General features: G+C 40.4%; 1 protein-coding gene across 3 annotated transcripts in view; it reads left to right on the top strand.

Annotated features, from left to right (window-relative positions):
• The first annotated feature begins 4,141 nt into the window (after positions 1-4,141).
• CRISPLD1 (cysteine rich secretory protein LCCL domain containing 1) overlaps positions 4,142-17,796 on the top strand; it is a 51,139-nt gene continuing 37,484 nt past the window's right edge. Inside the window, exons 1-3 of one of the 3 annotated variants that reach the window (XM_086336427.1) lie at positions 4,142-4,280; positions 4,653-4,939; positions 5,874-6,193. In XM_086336427.1, the coding sequence (XP_086192553.1) occupies positions 5,936-6,193 (258 nt within the window). In that variant the 5' untranslated portion in view covers positions 4,142-4,280; positions 4,653-4,939; positions 5,874-5,935. The other 2 variants (XM_086336426.1, XM_086336425.1) reach the window with 2 other exon arrangements.

Below are 17,796 nucleotides of genomic sequence, written 5' to 3'. Positions count from 1 at the left end.
ATCCACACAGTCAAAGGCTTTGGCATAGTCAATAAAGCAGAAATAGATACTTTTCTGGAACTCTCTTGCTTTTTCCATGATCCAGCAGATGTTGGCAATTTGATCCCTGGTTCCTCTGCTTTTTCTAAAACCAGCTTGAACATCAGGAAGTTCACGGTTCATGTATTGCTGAAGCCTGGCTTGGAGAATTTTGAGCATTACTTTACTAGCGTGTGAGATGAGTGCAATTGTGCGGTAGTTTGAGCATTCTTTGGCATTGCCTTTCTTTGGGATTGGAATGAAAACTGACCTTTTCCAGTCCTGTGGCCACTGCTGAGTTTCCCAAATTTTCTGGCATATTGAGTGCAACACTTTCACAGCATCATCTTTCAGGATTTGGAATAGCTCAACTGGAATTCCATCACCTCCACTAGCTTTGTTCCTAGTGATGCTTTCTAAGGCCTGCTGGACTTCACATTCCAGGATGTCTGGCTCTAGGTCAGTGATCACACCATTGTGATTATCTGGGTCGTGAAGATCTTTTTTGTACAGTTCTTCTGTGTATTCTTGCCGTCTCTTCTTAGTATCTTCTGCTTCTGCTAGGTCCATACCATTTCTGTCCTTTATTGAGCCCATCTTTGCATGAAATGTTCCTTTGGTATCTGATTTTCTTGAAGAGATCCCTAGTCTTTCTCATTCTGTTGTTTTCCTCTATTTCTTTGCATTGATTGCTGAGGAAGGCTTTCTTATCTCTTCTTGCTAGTCTTTGGAACTCTGCATTCAGATGTTTATATCTTTCCTTTTCTCCTTTGCTTTTCGCTTCTCTTCTTTTCACAGCTATTTGTAAGGCCTCCGCAGACAGCCATTTTGCTTTTTTGCATTTCTTTTCTATGGGGATGGTCTTGATCCCTGTCTCCTGTACAATGTCACGAACCTCATTCCATAGTTCATCAGGCACTCTATCTATCAGATCTAGGCCCTTAAATCTATTTCTCCCTTCCACTGTATAATCATAAGGGATTTGATTTAGGTCATACCTGAATGGTCTAGTGGTTTTCCCTACTTTCTTCAATTTAAGTCTGAATTTGGCAATAAGGAGCTCATGGTCTGAGCCACAGTCAGCTCCTGGTCTTGTTTTTGCTGACTATATAGAGCTTCTCCATCTTTGGCTGCAAAGAATATAATCAATCTGATTTCAGTGTTGACCATCTGGTGATGTCCATGTATAGCTTCTCTTGTGTTGTTGGAAGAGGGTGTTTGTTATGACCAGTGCATTTTCTTGGCAAAACTCTATTAGTCTTTGCCCTGCTTCATTCCGTATTCCAAGGCCAAATTTGCCTGTTACTCTACGTGTTTCTTGACTTCCTACTTTTGCATTCCAGTCCCCTATAATGAAAAGGACATCTTTTTTGGGTGTTACTTCTAAAAGGTCTTGTAGGTCTTCATAGAACCATTCAACTTCAGCTTCTTCAGTGTTACTGGTTGGGGCATAGACTTGGATTACTGTGATATTGAATGGTTTGCCTTGGAAACGAACAGAGATCATTCTGTCGTTTTTGAGATTGCATCCAAGTACTGCATTTTGGACTCTTTTCTTGACCATGATGGCCACTCCATTTCTTCTCAGGGATTCCTGCCCGCAGTAGTAGATATAATGGTCATCTGAGTTAAATTTACCCATTCCGGTCCATTTCAGTTCGCTGATTCCTAGAATGTCGACTTCACTCTTGCCATCTCTTGTTTGACCACTTTGTATGATAACAGGTGCATATTTAAATTTCACAAACTTATATATTAGCACCTGAGGGACATTTTCTCTTTTTGCATCTCCTTTTATTACAAAATAAAACCCTTGCCCACCTTTGTCTTCACCCAAGCAGATATCTTCCTTCCTTTCAGGATCCAGGGTTCCAAGTCATATACAGGCTAAGTCAATTACTGGTAGTTAAATCAAGTACTGATAGAGTGTGAAGATTGCCTTTCACTAGTCAACATTCATCTCCTGAAGACAGTTTGACAGAATGTGAGCTAGTGAACACCCCCAGTAAATTGGCAGCTATGGGCTTCGAAGAAAAGGGGTGGAAGGCTGGTTTTAGGTTAGGCGACCACAGTGTCTGCTACAAGAAGTAGCAATGCTAAAAACAACCGTGGCTTTACAAGTATCAGTCTCAGCCACAAACCAAAGTGCACTTTATACATGAATTCTGGGACATTTTCTTTAGTCTCCACATAGATTTCCCAACAAAAAATTAAAAAGTGAACAGTATCATTTTAGAGTATTCCAGAACATTGTGTTTGATTATTCTTTAAAATGACATTCCCAGCATATATATTAAATCAGATATGACATATTATCAAAGTGTTAATGCTTAATATTGCTAATGTTTAAATCATTGCCTTTATATAAAAATATGACCTGCAGAAGCAGATTGGAAGCCAATAGAAACACTAAGACAAGGAATACAAACTTTCATTTTTTTTGCCTGGAGAAAGTTTGGGAATTAAAATCTTAAAACCAAAATTAATTTTCTTTAATGTAAGCCTTTAGGTGTGTGATCTGTGTATTTTGTGGAAAGTTTTATGATGGAAACATTCAAGAGTCAATGCATTTAACTTCATTTTTAGCATCTTAATTTGGTTTTTCCCAACTTAAATTCTCTTTGAAAATGTTTCAAGTAATGTTATTACTCTTAACTGTTTTTTATTTGATAGTATATTTTTCAACAGGGCTTCCCAGGTGGCTCAAGTGGTAAAGAATCTGTCTGCCAATGCAGGAGACACAGGTTTGATCCCTGTGTAGGGAAGATCCCCTGGAGGAGGAAATGGTAACCTGCTTCAGTGTTCTTGCCTGGAAAATTCAATGGAGAGAGGAGCCTGGTGGGCTGCAATCCATGGGGTCGCAAGACTCAAACACTACTGAGCGACTGGGGCACACATACATATAATTTCCAGTACACTAAAATTGCAGTATATAAAAGTGTTCTTCATCTAATATGACAAATGAAAATTCTTGTATCACAGACTTTGGGGTCTTTCACCAGTTTCCAAGAGGGAAAACCAATGCAAAAATTTATAAATATTTGAAAAGTGCAAGTGTTATAAGTTGCTAAAAATGACACCTTCTATGAAACTGGTTATGTGCATTGAGCTTTTCACCTTCTGTGTTCTGCTAGGCCATGTTTCCCTTTTGTTTCTTTTCTGTATTTGAGAGGAAGCAAGGTCTCATGTTCACCAGAGGCATAGATTTGAATTTTTTTGGTTTGATAAAGTAATTGGGTGGTGGAATTTGGGAATTACTTTCCGAGTTTTACTTTATTTGATCATATGCTATAGACTGTAGCTTCCCTGGTGGCTCAGGTGGTAAAGAATCTGCCCACAACGCAGGAGTGAAGTTGCTCAGTCGTCGGAATCTTTGCGACCTCATAGGCTGTAGCCCACCAGGTTCCTCTGGCCATGGCATTCTCCATGCAAGAATAATGGAATAGGTTGCCATTTCATTCTTTAGAGGATCTTCCCAATCCAGGGATTTAACCTGAGTCTCTGGACTTACAGGAAGATTCTTTACCATCTGAGCCACAAGGAAAGCCCACAGAGGGAAAGTAAAGGTAAATAAATTAAATAAATGCTTAATAAAATAATGTACCTGTAGCACCACATTAATTATGGTGAGCCTTTATGAACTTAAAATTAGTAATTTTCCTACTTGGAATTTTAGCATGAACATCTAGGAGACTGACTCTCATTTCACTATCACTTCTAGGTTTGGGTATTGAATTCCTGTCAAGGTAGCTCTGATAAATTGAGGCTACTCTTTGTATCAACTCCATAAATGTCTACATCATTAGAAAGAAAAAAAAAGTGCTGCTGTCACTTTAGGAAGCGAATGCAACATATTTTAAGGATGAAGTGGGGCTCTCAACTGTCAGGCAACCCTGAGTCACAGATCATCCATCACTCTATGAAATCCTTGTCCCATTTGTTCATCATTATCATCAATGTTCTAACGCAGCAAAAAAGAACAACTTTCTAATTCTAGACAGCCGGTCTTGGTAATGGAAGTGATTCCCTGGAGAAAATAAAAGGACTAGACTTCCGTTCCCCTACCCTACGCTCCCCTGCCCCAGTTACCTTTCCCAGTTTCCAAAGTGTTAACCCCACTCCACCGGCTACGCGCGCTCTCTGGGACAGCTCCTTGTTTAGCATCGAATCAGGAAGGAACTAGGAGACGGCTCTCGGAAAGTTGGCGGAACTGCGAGGGGGCGTTGGGAGTTTGATCCTCCTTGCACACGGCCTCTCACGAGGTCCAGACCTTCCACTTTCTGGTCCCTGAAGCCCAAGCTACCGCCACAAAGGCCAGGCGTCCTGACGGCGCTGGGCCGGAGGGCGGGGTGCGGGGATGGTGAAGCGGGTGGTGAGAAGCCGGGCGGCCTCTCCTCGCTCCCGCCGCGGGCACGCGTCCAGGGCTGGGCAGAGGTGGGGGTGGGCGAGCAGGGGCGCTCACGTCACGTGCGCGCGCGCGGGGACCGCAATAAATGCCCGGGCGCTCAGGGGAGCGGCGGAAGCGCTCTGCGCCTGGCTCTGCGCGCGGCGACTGCACTGAGCGGGAGCGCGGGGTCGCCTGCAGCCTTCGCCGCCCAGCCTGACCCGAGTCCCCGCCCCTCTCGCTCCTGCAGCTTCTGCTCCGAGACGCTCGGGCGCCCACCCTGCAGAGCTAACCAGGCCGCTGCCGTTCCACCCCAGCCTCGGGCTCCCAACTTCGCCGCGCTTTGCCCAGCTCCGGCTTTCAGGTCCGAGGGGAGCGGCCGAGGCCGAGGATAGCAATCCTACTGCAGGTAGCGCCGGAGGACGTGCGAGGCCCGGGTCCTCCCGAACCGGGCCGTCTGTGTGCAGGCTGCAGGCGGCTGGGGAGGCCGGCCGTCTGGTTCGGCTGATCCATCTTAGGGAACTTCACACTGGAGAGGTAAGTCGTCAAGCTCCCACCCTCTTCTACTTTTTTCTTCTTAAACTCAACTTAAAAAAAAAAAAAAATCCACTTGCAGAGAACGGTCGATCACGGAGGGGTGGGTGTGTACTCGGAAAGCAGCCACGATGGAGAACTCTGGGCGCTCCTGCTTCTCAGTGAGTTTGTGAGTTTCACCTCCTTTGGTTTGGGTGAACCGTGTGCGCCTGCGGCGTGTGGCCGGAGAGGCTCCGAAACCGCCCGTGGGCTGTTGTGTTCATCGGGTGCAGGCTACAGGTTAGGCACACGCTTTCTAGGAAATAATGAATTTTTCTTCTTGACCTGGGCCTGTATGCGAAGATACTTACCCCAGTGACCTTAACTGTTCACTTGCATTAATTCACTGGTCCCTTTAGAAATCTCCATGGACATATGTATGCGTAAAATGTTGTACTTCTTTAAAGCATTCGCCCTCGATTTCATAATTTTGTTGACATTCTGAATGTTTGAACCAGAGATGGGGCACTGAGATAAAATAATACCTTGAAACAGAGAGAGAAACCTGGACCTCTGGATTGCCTGATAAAACATTCTAGGATAAAACATTCTAAAACCCTTTGCAGGCTGTGTGCCATAAATAGCCATTTAAAGATTTGTAATTCAGACATCGCTTTCAAGCTTTAACTCTTCTGGGTTGCTTTTGCCATGTTTTTGGCATCATGTACATTATCTTGGAAAATACAGTTTTCTGTTTTGTGGGAAAGGTGCACTGTGAAAAGTCCTCTGGAGTAAAAATGGATTGGAGAAAATTTATTTCAAAATTTATTCCGTTTGCTGGAATTAAGTACACAAATCAAACTGGCTCCATCCCTTTGTGACTGTTGTATTATTTTTGTTGTTAGAAAATTTATGTGTGCCGGGATTTTCACCCTAATTGCACTACATGTCCTTATAGCCAAAAGGAGTGGAAGAGCCGGTGTTGGAGATTTTCCCGGGGAAATCCTGAGAGCATTCATTATGAAGTGTACCGTGCGGGAGTGGTTCAGGGTAACCACGGTGCTCCTCATGGCCCCAGCGATTCCAGCCATGGTGGTTCCTAATGCCACTTTATTGGAAAAACTTTTGGAAAAGTACATGGATGAGGATGGTGTGTGGTGGATAGCCAAGCAAAGAGGGAAAAGGGCCATCACAGACAATGACATGCAGAGTATCTTGGACCTTCATAATAAGTTGCGAAGTCAGGTATATCCTACAGCTTCTAATATGGAGTATATGGTAAGAACATTTTTCAAATGGTATGTACATAGAAATGTTTAATGATGCTTTTAGCTTCTGTGGTTAAAATCCATCCTGCTGGTATTTAATCTTTTATCATTTGTCTTGTATAAAACTTTTAAAAAAGGTTTTCTTCAAGAGTATTTTCTTCTGCATATTCTTTTTTTTTCATTTTTTAAAGTTTTATTGGAGTGTAGTTGCATTACAATGTTGTTAGTTTGTGCTGAATAGCAAAGTGAATCAGTTATATATGTAGCTGTTCTTTTTTAGATTCCTTTCCCATATAGGTCATTATAGAGTATTGAGTCAAGTTCTCTGGTACCACCACTTTTTTTTTTTATCCATCTTTGATTAAATCCATCTTTGCAATTTTCCAATCTTGTTATTACACACAAGCAGTGGTCTAGTCCTGTATATTCTTTTTTTTTTTTTTTTTTGACTATGCCACAAGGATTGTAGGATCTTGGCTCCCTGACCAGGGATTAAACCTAGGCCCTGGACAGGAAAAGCATGGAGTTCTAACCACTGGACCACCAGGGAATTCCCAGGTCCTATGTATTCTTCTACATATTCTTTATTAGTGTTCATTTCATTTTAATAGCTCTTTATATTTCAGAGTAAAATAAATACCTTCAGATCTAATGTTCCAACTAAGTGCTTTAAATTCTGCTCTTAGGAGAAAGATTCCTGTCCCGAAAATGCTGAACAGTTGATGTATTTGCTTTTAAATGACTTAGTAGAAGAATTGTTTCCTAATTCCTAACTGGTGGAATCTTATGAATGGTGGACCTGAAAAAAATCAAGGATGAATAATTTGAAGACACTTTCCAGATGACTGATGTGTGTACACACACACACACACACACACACACACACACGTATGTGTGTGTAGACAGATGACAGATAGATAGGTATAGGGTCTCCCAGGTGGTGCAGTGGTAAAGAATCCACCTGCTAATGTAGGAAACACAGAGTCGCAGGTTTGATCCCTGGGTCGGGAAGATCCCCTGGCTGAGGAAATGGTAACCCACCCCAGGATTCTTGCCTGGAAAATCCCATGGACAGAGGAGCCTGGTGGAGCTACAGCCTATGGGGTCACAAAGAGTCAGATGTGACTGGGCATGCACGCATGTTCATAAAGTATATATATATATGTAGTTTCTAATGGGCCATTGTTTCTTAGAAGTGTGTAAATGACATGTTGTAAAGTATACATTTCTGTGGTTGCTTTGTGTTAAGGAATACTTTGGCAATAACTTTTTACCCTCTGGATTTATTTGTGAACTTCGAAGTGTGAAAATACGTTTGGGTAAAGGATTCAATAAAAATACATGATATCCTTAACCTTATATGAATTCTGAGAGTAAATTAGCAAGTTTGAGAAACAAAATTACTTTTTAAAGACTGTTAAATATTACTTTTTCAAGACTGTAACTCATTAATATTAGGATACTTCATACCCTAAATATATAGAAAAGTTTTCAAAAATCTTACTCCTTGCATGAATTAGGAATGCACTAGCAAAGACCGATGATCTTCATTGATGACAGCAAACTTAATGAACATTGATGCTAACATTTCTCCTTTGGACACATTACAGGGTCCCATTAATTTTAATATATTCTAGTTTTTCCTTTTTTTTTCCACTTACATTAGTTTGGATAGGTATTCTCTATTTAGGTAACTTTGATGAAACATGGAAATTCTAAGTTCACATTATATATTACAAAATATTTCCTTATATTATTTTAACTTTTACTAGAAAAATATTTTAACCTAAAGAAAGTAGGTAGCATGCAAGAGAAGTCATCAGAGATAAGGAATCAGTCCCAGCCATCAGGCTGTAGTGGTTTAAATTCTGGCACTGATACCCACTTCTGGCTTCCCAAGTGGCTCTAGGAGAAAAGGACCCTCCCCCAAATGTAGAAGATATAAGAGATACGGGTTCAATCCCTGGGTTGAGAAGATCCCCTGGAGAAGGACATGACAACCCACTCCAATATTCTTGCCTGGAGAATCCCATGAACAGAGGAGCCTAGTGGGCTATGGTTCATAGGGTTACACAGAGTCAGACGTGACTGAAGCGACTGAGCATGTACGCACGCACCCACTGGCTGTGTGACTTTGGGCAAATCATAAGTTGCCCTCTACTTTAGTTTCCTCATGTCTAACACGTGTGCTCACCTCAGAGGGGTGTTGTGAAGATTATGTGAGAAATGAGATGACCTGTGTAAAGTTTAGCTTATTATCAACCATACTGCAATTACAGGGTCCCTGTAAGTATTACTAAGACATAAAACCAATATTATATTTCCTTAATACCATTTAAATAGCTCATCTGAAATTTGTTTGCTCTTTTCAAAATTCTGTGCCATGCATGATATGACATCAGTAATGTCTCCCATTTTCTGACTATTTGAAAATGTTTGTTCAAAGTACAGGATTCTCTGACTTCTTCATCTGTGAGCTTTCAAACAGAAAGAGCCAGTTAATTATGGAGTTTTTCCAAGTAGGCCACCCTGTGCTTATTCCATGTTGATAGGTACTCATTGCATTTTATTCAAAATAAGGAAGAACTTGGGAGTTCAAATGTGCAAAAAGAAATCTGAGAATATTTGTGTGTGTGTTTTAAGTAATATGGAAATAATGAAAGAACAGTTCTGTGATTCGTTTTCTATGTCTGACTTCCAAAGAAAATAAGTGCCTATTGTATGATGTCTGGTCTAGAATGTTTATATGCGTTTCTTTTCAGTCACTGCTTTCGTTCTATCCTTGAAATGTAGATTCAGAAACCAGCCAAGGTTTATGTTGTGTTGCCCTTAGATACTATGAACACTAGAACTATGTCTTGGCTAATAACTGGGCTGCAGAGTTTATTTCCCGATGGTAACACAGGAACACATTTTCTAGAATACACATGGAAGGGGAAGTCTAAAAGAACGATACTGCTTTATTTGAAACACTGTTGAAACACTATATAAAATATAGTTGTTGAAACACTATATTTTATATAGTTATTACTTTATATAAATATATAGTAATATATATAGTAAATATATAGTAATAACTATATATTTATGTATATGTAAGTACAGATGTTGATCGACCCATGGAAAGAAAATTGGTTCAAATAGTTGACTGAAGTGTATTTTTGAGGGAGAATGGATACATGTACATTATATGAATGAGTCCCTTCACTGTTCACCTGAGGCTATCACAGCATTGTTAATTGGCTATGAAGTGAAGTGAAGTGAAAGTCGCTCAGTCGTGTCCGGTTCTTTGCAACCCCATGGACTATGCAGTCCTTCGAATTCTCCAGGCCAGAATACTTTAGCCTTTCCCTTCTCCAGGGGATCTTCCCAACCCAGGAGTGGAACCCAGGTCTCCCACATTGCTGGTGGATTCTTTACCAACTGAGCTATCAGGGATATCCCAATAAAAAATAAAAAGATTAAAAAAAATTCTTTCAGGGGACTTCCCTGATGGTCCAGTGGCTAGGGCTTCATGCTTCCAATGCAGGAGGCCTGGGTTCAATCTCTGGTCAAGGAACTAGATACCACATACCTCAATTAAAGATTCTACATGCTGCAACCAAATAAATATTTTTTTTCTTTTTTTTTAAATTTTATTTTATTTTTAAACTTTACATAATTGTATTAGTTTTGCCAAATATCAAAATGAATCCGCCAAAGGGTCTTTTGATAAAATGAAAAGCTAAAGAGCCACTTCCTAGAGAATCTGCAGTGCCATGTGATAAGTGCCACTGCTTTTGGCCACTTACACTCCCCTTCTCCAGGGTTCCATCCTGATGCAGGGATGGAACCCGGGTCTCCTGCATGGCAGGCAGAATCTTTACCATCTGAGCTATCACAGAAGTCCTATACTCTGTTATACTGCATTAAAAGTTTGAATAGCCAGTTACTTTATGTACATTTGGTGCTTATTTTAGTCTGTTTTTTGTGTTTGAATACCGCAGCCAAGCCACATTCATGTTTATTAACATCATAACCCTGCCCCCACTCTAAGGCTCATTAATTAATAGGGTTAAAAATGACCTCCGGAAGGTCACATCTTCACTGGAAGAGCTTATAGGCTGATTGAGAAGAAAGAATAGACACATTTGAAAATTTTGAAGTACGCAGGGACACAAAATTCTTCGTTCACATGTATGATTGATGCCAGGGGATCACAGAATACTGGAATATTCCTACAGGAGAGTTAATCAATGGGGAAGATGACGTTTATGTTGTTTCTGGCAGATGGTCAGGACCACAAGCTGTGGCCAAGAGTGAAGGGCATGTCTCAGCTGGAAGAGGAACCAACATGCGGAATCTAAAAAGCAATGATACAGAGTAACTTATTTACAAAACAGAAACACACTCAGAGACTTAGAGAATGAACTTACTGGTTGCCAGTGGGGAAGGATGGTGGGGAGGGATACCTGGGGAGTTTGGGATCACATGTACACACTGCTATATTTAAAATGGATAACACACAAGGACCTACTGTACAGCACAAGGAACTCTGCTCAGTGTTATGTGGCAGCCTGGATGGGAGGGGAATTTGGGGGAGAATGGATACATGTATATGTCTGGCTGAGTCCCTCTGCTGTCCACTGAAACTATAACAACATTGTTAATTGGCTGTATTCTAATGAAGTTAAAAAAAAAAAGGAATCAACAAAGTGGAGTGGCTGACTGTTTTTGTAGGAAACCAGAAGCAGAGTAGGTTGATGAAATCAAAGCCCTGTGGTAGAATCAGGGAGAGGAGAAATGCATTATTAATTATAGAAACCAGTAACCTAAGCAGAGGGATTACCAGTGTTTAATTCAGGATACATTGAAAAACTGAAGCTTTTAGGTCATCAAATGAAGCTGTAACTGAAGAGGCAGTGGATATTTGAGGAGGAAACATTGCCTTTAGACCTGTGTTGTCTCCGCTGCTTGCTGGTATATGAAGTCTGACAACAACGATTTGGGGCATTGTTTTTGTCATTGGTAGACTTGGTATAGGGATACCAATTCTATACCAGCCCATGGGCTATATATTCCTATGTATGTAGATTTAGGAATATATAGCCCACGGGCTGCAGTGAGATAAGAGATTTGATCCTGTTGAGCATACTGCTATTTTTCTTCAAGCCTGTCCTTTTTGTGGGTATTAACCCCATCACTTGGTTCTTTTATTTATTTATTTATTTTGGTTATTTCTTCATCATGTTGTTGTTGTTGTTCAGTCGCTAAGTCGTGTCTTATTTTTGTGACCCTATGGACTGCAGCACGAGAGGCTTCCCTATCCCTCTGTATTTCCTGGAGGTTGCTGAAGTTCATGTCCATTAAGTCGGTGATGCTATCTAAGCATCTCATCCTCTGCCACCCTCCTCTCCTTTTGCTTTCAATCTTTTCCAGCATCAGGGTCTTTTCCAAGAGTCTTGCTCATCTCTTCAAACTTTCCTTTTGGCCCCCATGGTTTTACTTTTGGTCTTCTCCCTTCCTGGGGAATTTTATCTACTCATTTGACTTTAAATACCTTCTGTCTGTTGATGGCTCCGTGCTGACACTCCATCCGACAGTCTTCTTTGAGCATTGTTTTCATGTTTCCCACTGCCCACTGGGTCATCTCTTGAATCCTCAAGTAATATTGTAACATTGCTTCAAGTTTAAGATGTCTAAAAAGAAAATGAGCTGCTTTTGTTCCACTCTTGCCCGTGGTCCTCCTTCCTTCCCTGGATTCTTTCTCAGGGAATGTCATCGACATCTGCTAAGTCCTGTCCAAACAAAAACAGATCATCAGGGACATCAGCTCTTGCCTTGCTTTCATTCCCTCTGTCCACTTCCATGTAATATGTACACACAAATACACAGTTACTCGCCAGAGTCTTAGATTCTGTCTTAGAAATGTTTGAATCCATCTGTTCTGTTTCATCCAAACCTGTGTTCTTTGTCTCCCCGAGACAGGCATCACAGCTTCCCCTGCAGAAGATTATACTATCTAGTCTTACTTTATTTCTACTTTAATCTACCTTCATCACTGCTACACAATCTGTCTTTTCCCTCAAACAAATCTCTGACGCTTACTCAACTGTCTAAAGCTCCTGTTAACTTCTGGCTGCTCACAAGTTAAAGCCCATCTTGAAGAACTTACAAATGGAGGCAGATCTAGTCCAATAAGCCCCATAGCCCTTATTGTTGTTGTTCAAATTCATGTCCATTGAGTTGGTGATGCCATCCAACCATCACATCCTCCATCTTCCCCTTCTCCTCCTGCCCTCAGTCTTTCCTGGCATCAGGGTCTTTTCCAATGATTTGGCTCTTTGTGTCAGGTGGCCAAAGTATTGGAGCTTCAGCTTCAGCATCAGTCCTTCCAGTGAACATTCAGGGTTGATTTTCTTTAGGATTGACTAGTTTAATCTCCTTGCTGTCCAAGGGATCCTCAAGAGTCTTCTCCAGCACCACAGTTTGAAAGCTCAACTCCCTTGTATATAGTTGAATCTGTGTTCATATTAAACTATACACTGTTCTTTCTTTTTTTTTTTTTAATTTAAAATTCATTTGGCTGTGCTGGGTCTTTCTTGCTGTGCGTGTGCTGTGCTTAATTGCTCAGTTGTGTCTGACTCTGTGACCCCATGGACTGTAGCCCACCAGGCTCCTCTGTCCATGGGATTCTCCAGGCAAGAATACTGGAGTGGGTTGCCATGCCCTCCTCCAGGGGATCTTTCCAACCCAGGGATCGAACCCGCATCTCTTACGTCTCCTGCATCAGCAGGTGGGTTCTTTACCACTAGCGCAACATGAGAAGCCAAAGTATTTTATTTAAGCCTGTTTATAGTATTGAAGTTTTGTTGCAATTAAATATATACATGTTCATTTTCCTTTCAAGACTGAATTTCCTGGAAGGATAAGGATGTACTTACTTTTATAACTGTGTGCCTGATGCATAGATGTACTCAGTAAATATTAATATTTGTTGATTGAATACTGTTGAATGTTCAGTAAATATGTGTTGAATAAAGGCATGGATGGAAAATAGATAAAATTATATGAGATAAATATAAAGGACAAGAAGGAGGAATTAAAATAAAAAAAGTTCTATAAGTAGGATATCATCAACACCAGAGATAAGTTGGAAATATCAGAGATGAAGAATAAATCAAATAATTCAGAATTATTTTTTCTGTTTTTAAAAATATTCATGGTGTACTAAAAATTGTCCTATAGTATAGAGCTGCTGATCAGTGGTAAAGATGTTCAGATGCTCTGGAATTTAAATAATAAATTAATGCATATTTATCTCTTGTAACAACTCTTTAACAAGTGTCTTAAATTATAGATTGGCTAAAATCCAAAACAGCTCACTGTGATAGAAAGTGTATCTAAGTCTAGAATGTCCTTTAGCAACTTTAGGACATATTCCCTAAAAATTTTATATGTGTCATTTGCCTTTGTAAATGCTCAGTCATGTCCGACTCTGTGACCCCCACGGACTGTAGCCTGCCAAGCTCCTCTGTCCATGAGTATTTTCCAGGCGAGGATACTGGACTGGGTTGCTGTTTCCTTCTCCAGGGAATCTTCCTAACCCAAAGATCGTGTCTCACAATGACAATTATACAAGCTATTCCCACTATTATAACTATTTCCGTGCCAGTCGCAGAACAGTTGACAGATACTCTGCTGGGAGGGTTGATGGCTGTACCTGCTTGCTGTTACTTCACATATGATGAGACTAGGGACAGAAGTTTTGCACAGCATTTTTCCAAATGTAGAACAAAATAAATCTAGCTACCTGTCCTTCCACTGGGCAACCAGAGGGTCCAAGCCAACAGCCAGTCATACTCCTGGTCCGTGGTACATGTTTTGATACAAACAATGGCTTAGTACCAGATTGTCACTTAAATTCTTTATATGGCCATGCTTAACACTGGAAATGAAGTGATTTTTCTTCTGTGCAGATCTTTCTTCTGTACAGCAGATAACTGCAGCAACTGGTCAAGGGACAATGTAGCCCCCAACCCAGGGTGATGTTAGTCTGGGCTCTGCCCTATTTCTGACTAGCTGTAGCCCTGAGTCCAAGCCTAAAAAAAGTTAATTTTAGCTTGTGAGTTGCTCTCACAAAGCAACTCTTATAAATGTACATTTTCTGACATTATCTGCCACCAGTGACATATATCATTGTCACTGAATAAAATAATATATGGATATTGTATTATCCATATAATACCCTGATGCTGGGAAAGATTGAAGGCAGGAGGAGAAGGGGAGGACAGAGGATAAGATGGTTGGATGGCATCACCGACTCGATGGACATGAGTTTGAGCAAGCTCTGGGAGTTAGTGATGGACAGGGAGGCCTGGCAGCTGCAGTCCATGGGGTCACAAAGAGTCAGACACAACTGAGAGACTGAAATGAACTGATACAATATACAGAATAAATTGATGGCCTCATAACTTATTTACCCAGAACTTAATGTTGACAAATTTCTTACCTTGCTAAAAGTGGCAGGAATTCACTGCAAGTAAGGTTTTATTTCAACTCTTAATTCCTAAAATGATTATTTTTCTGTGTACTGGCACTTGCCTGGTAGTTTTCAAAGTTAAATATTTGCGTCTTTTAAGGGTATGCAGTGTAATCTATATGCACTTAAAGGTTCATGAAATATCTTGACTCAAAGAATGTTAGTCTTATTTAAAGTTTTTAAAGTTTCTTTCTTCTTGATTTACAATAACATTTAATTTTCTTAAACAGTTTTTATTTTACTTCACTAATATTATTTAGATATAATAAAGCTTTTTTTTTTTGTTTTAGTTAATTTGTCTACAGAATTGAAAAGTTTTTAAAACCTTAATTTGGATACATAGCATTTTTTTTTTTAGCATTGACATTTCAAATTAATGTAATTTTCTTTTTGAAAGTTGCACTTGTAGATGGCAATACCTGTAGGAAGAGAGTGATATTACAGCTCAGTTCTGTTGAATTTGTTAGCTACCCTGTAATTCTGGAAGATTAAAGATTCCTCATTAAATGAAAGCAGCAGATCTAGGATCTTAGAAAGGCAAGACATGAGAAGCAGTTTCATCAGGAGTGTGCAATACCCAGAGCCAGAAAAGTGTCACAAAATTTTGAAATTGTTTATTGTTGTTTATTTCTTCATTTGACAAGTATTAGTTTACCAAATACCGGGCACCGTTGAGGGCTCAGCTGTAAATACAACAAACTTTCTAACTTGCCTAGAATAGGTATAAAAACCCTAACTCTCCCAACTCAGCAAGTGGCCCGTGTGGCTGACACGAGTGTGAAAGTCATGTAGAAAATGAGGTCCCAGCTTTCACTGAGGAGAACAGATACAAGTTGTGTCTGACTCTTTGCAAGAATACTGGAGTGTGTTGCCATACCCTCCTCCAGGGCATCTTCCCAACCCAGGGATCGAACCCAGGTCTCCTGCCCTGCAGGCTGATTCTTTACCGTCTGAGCCACCGTAGAAGGAAGAGATAGTCACAGAGTGAGCCCACGACCTACTTAACAGTGTAGAGTTAGGGAAGGAGAGGAGGAACATCAAATGGAGTTGAGAATTAGGAAAAAAAACAGGGAAGTAAGATGTCTTGAAGTCAAATGAAGAAAGGCAGAAAGGATGATCAACTCTGTTAAATGTTGCTTATAAAGATCAAGTAAAATGAGGACCCTTGAATTCTGAGATATGAAGGCTATACCGGAGGTCTCATAAAACAGTTTGGGTATCATCATAGTAGTCCAGGGATGGTTCAGGGAAGAATGGATGGGAGAAATGATCAAGCTTGTTTACCCACTCATTCATCAAACATGAACTATCTCCTCTGGGCCAGGTGATATCTGCAGCCTTAACTCTTTTTTAATCCAAAGTTTTCAGCTTAGTTTTAGAAGAGGTAAGTCAGTTTGGGAACATACCCCAAATTTATAATTATAGTCTGTAGGGAAATACAGTTTCTTTGCTTAATTGTTTTTTAGTTACCTTTAGCGGCTGCCTTCATTAAAAGCAACATGGTCATTTATAATCATTTATAATCACAATTAAGAATGACATTTAGTTCAATAACATTCTTTGCTATTGTTTAGCTGTGTTCTCTCACATACTTATCTTGGGAATTTATACAACCAAGTAATTACACAGGATTTAAAACTTAAATTTTCATCTTTTTAATGATTTTTACTAATTGCATTTAAGTTTATAAAACTAGCATTTTATAGTTTTATATGTTGTCATGTATAATATATACATTGTTGTTGTTAAGTCGCTAAGTTGTGTCTGACTCCTTTCGAGAACCCCGTGAACATAATATATGCATATGTTACATAGAATATTTAGTTCATTGGAAGAAAATGTGAAAATTCAAGTGGTAATGAATTGTCTGGTGAAGGTGAAACAGTAAGTATGTTTAAGTAACCCTTTCTTTATTTTCCTAAGTATCTGTTGCTGTCATAATTTTAAGAAGGTACAGAAAGGCATTTGTAATTGATTAAAACAATTTTTATTCTAATTGATAAATTTGTGATTTACAAAGAATTTAATTCAACAAATACTGATTGAGCATTTTTGTACCAAGCACTGTTTTTGAAAAAAGTTCAACAAGTTAATGAAAATAAACAAAGTGAGATGATGGAGCATGACAGACGTGGGGGCTTCCGAGGTGGCGCTAGCAGTAAAGAACCCACCTGCCAATGCAGGAGACATAAGAAGACATAGGTTCGATCCCTAGGTCGGGAAACTCCCCTAGAGGAGGCCATGGCAACACACTCTAGTATTCTTGCCTGGAGAATCACATGGATAGAGGAGCCTGGCAGGCTACAGTCTGTAGGGTTGCATAGAATTGGACACGACTGAAGTGACTTAGCATGCATGCATGATAGAGGTGGAGCTAACATACTGAGTAGCTGGGGAAGACCTCTCTAAAATAATGACTTTTGAGCTGAGAGCTGAATTAGAATAATGAGTCAACTAAACAAAGCTATAGAAATCTAGGCAGCAGGAATATCAGGTAAAAGGTCTTTAAGTCAAAAATGAGGTGGGATTCTTCAGGGACCACAAAGAAGGCTAGGACTGACCTTTGGTCTTACTTCCAGTTTTATATAATTACTCTGTGCCTTGGGGAATGGGTTGCAGGAAGATTCACAGTGAAAGCACAGAGAGATAGGTAGGAAGCCGTTGGTATATTCTAATGAGAGATAATGATAGCTGGGGCCAGGGTGACAGTGGTAAAGATGGAAGAGGTGGGTGGTTTCAGGTCTGTTTAAATAGCATTGCTGATGGGTTTTTGATAAATTTAATATGAAGGGTGAAAGATAAGGAGGACGACTTTTTTAAGATTTTTACTTAAGCATAAAACTGAAAGTGAAAGTTGCTCAGTCGTGTCCCACTCTTTGTGACCCCATGGACTATATAGTCTCTAGGCCAGAATTCTGGAGTGAGTATCCTTTCCCTTCCTCCAGGGGATCTTCCCAACCCAGGGATGGAACCCAGGTCTCCTGCATTGCAGGCAGATTCTTTACCAGCTGAGCCACAAGAGAAGCCCAAGAATGCTGGAGTGGGCAGCCTATCCCTTCTCCCCGGATCTTCCCAACCTGGAATCGAACTGG

The sequence above is a fragment of the Bos grunniens genome, chromosome 14 (assembly GCF_055505025.1).
Source record: "Bos grunniens cultivar Pamir isolate PY7600 chromosome 14, Bosgru_T2T1.0, whole genome shotgun sequence".
In the NCBI taxonomy this organism is placed as follows: domain Eukaryota; kingdom Metazoa; phylum Chordata; class Mammalia; order Artiodactyla; family Bovidae; genus Bos; species Bos grunniens.
Note: the sequence above shows the minus strand (reverse complement) of the source record. Positions and strands in the feature narration are given on the sequence as shown.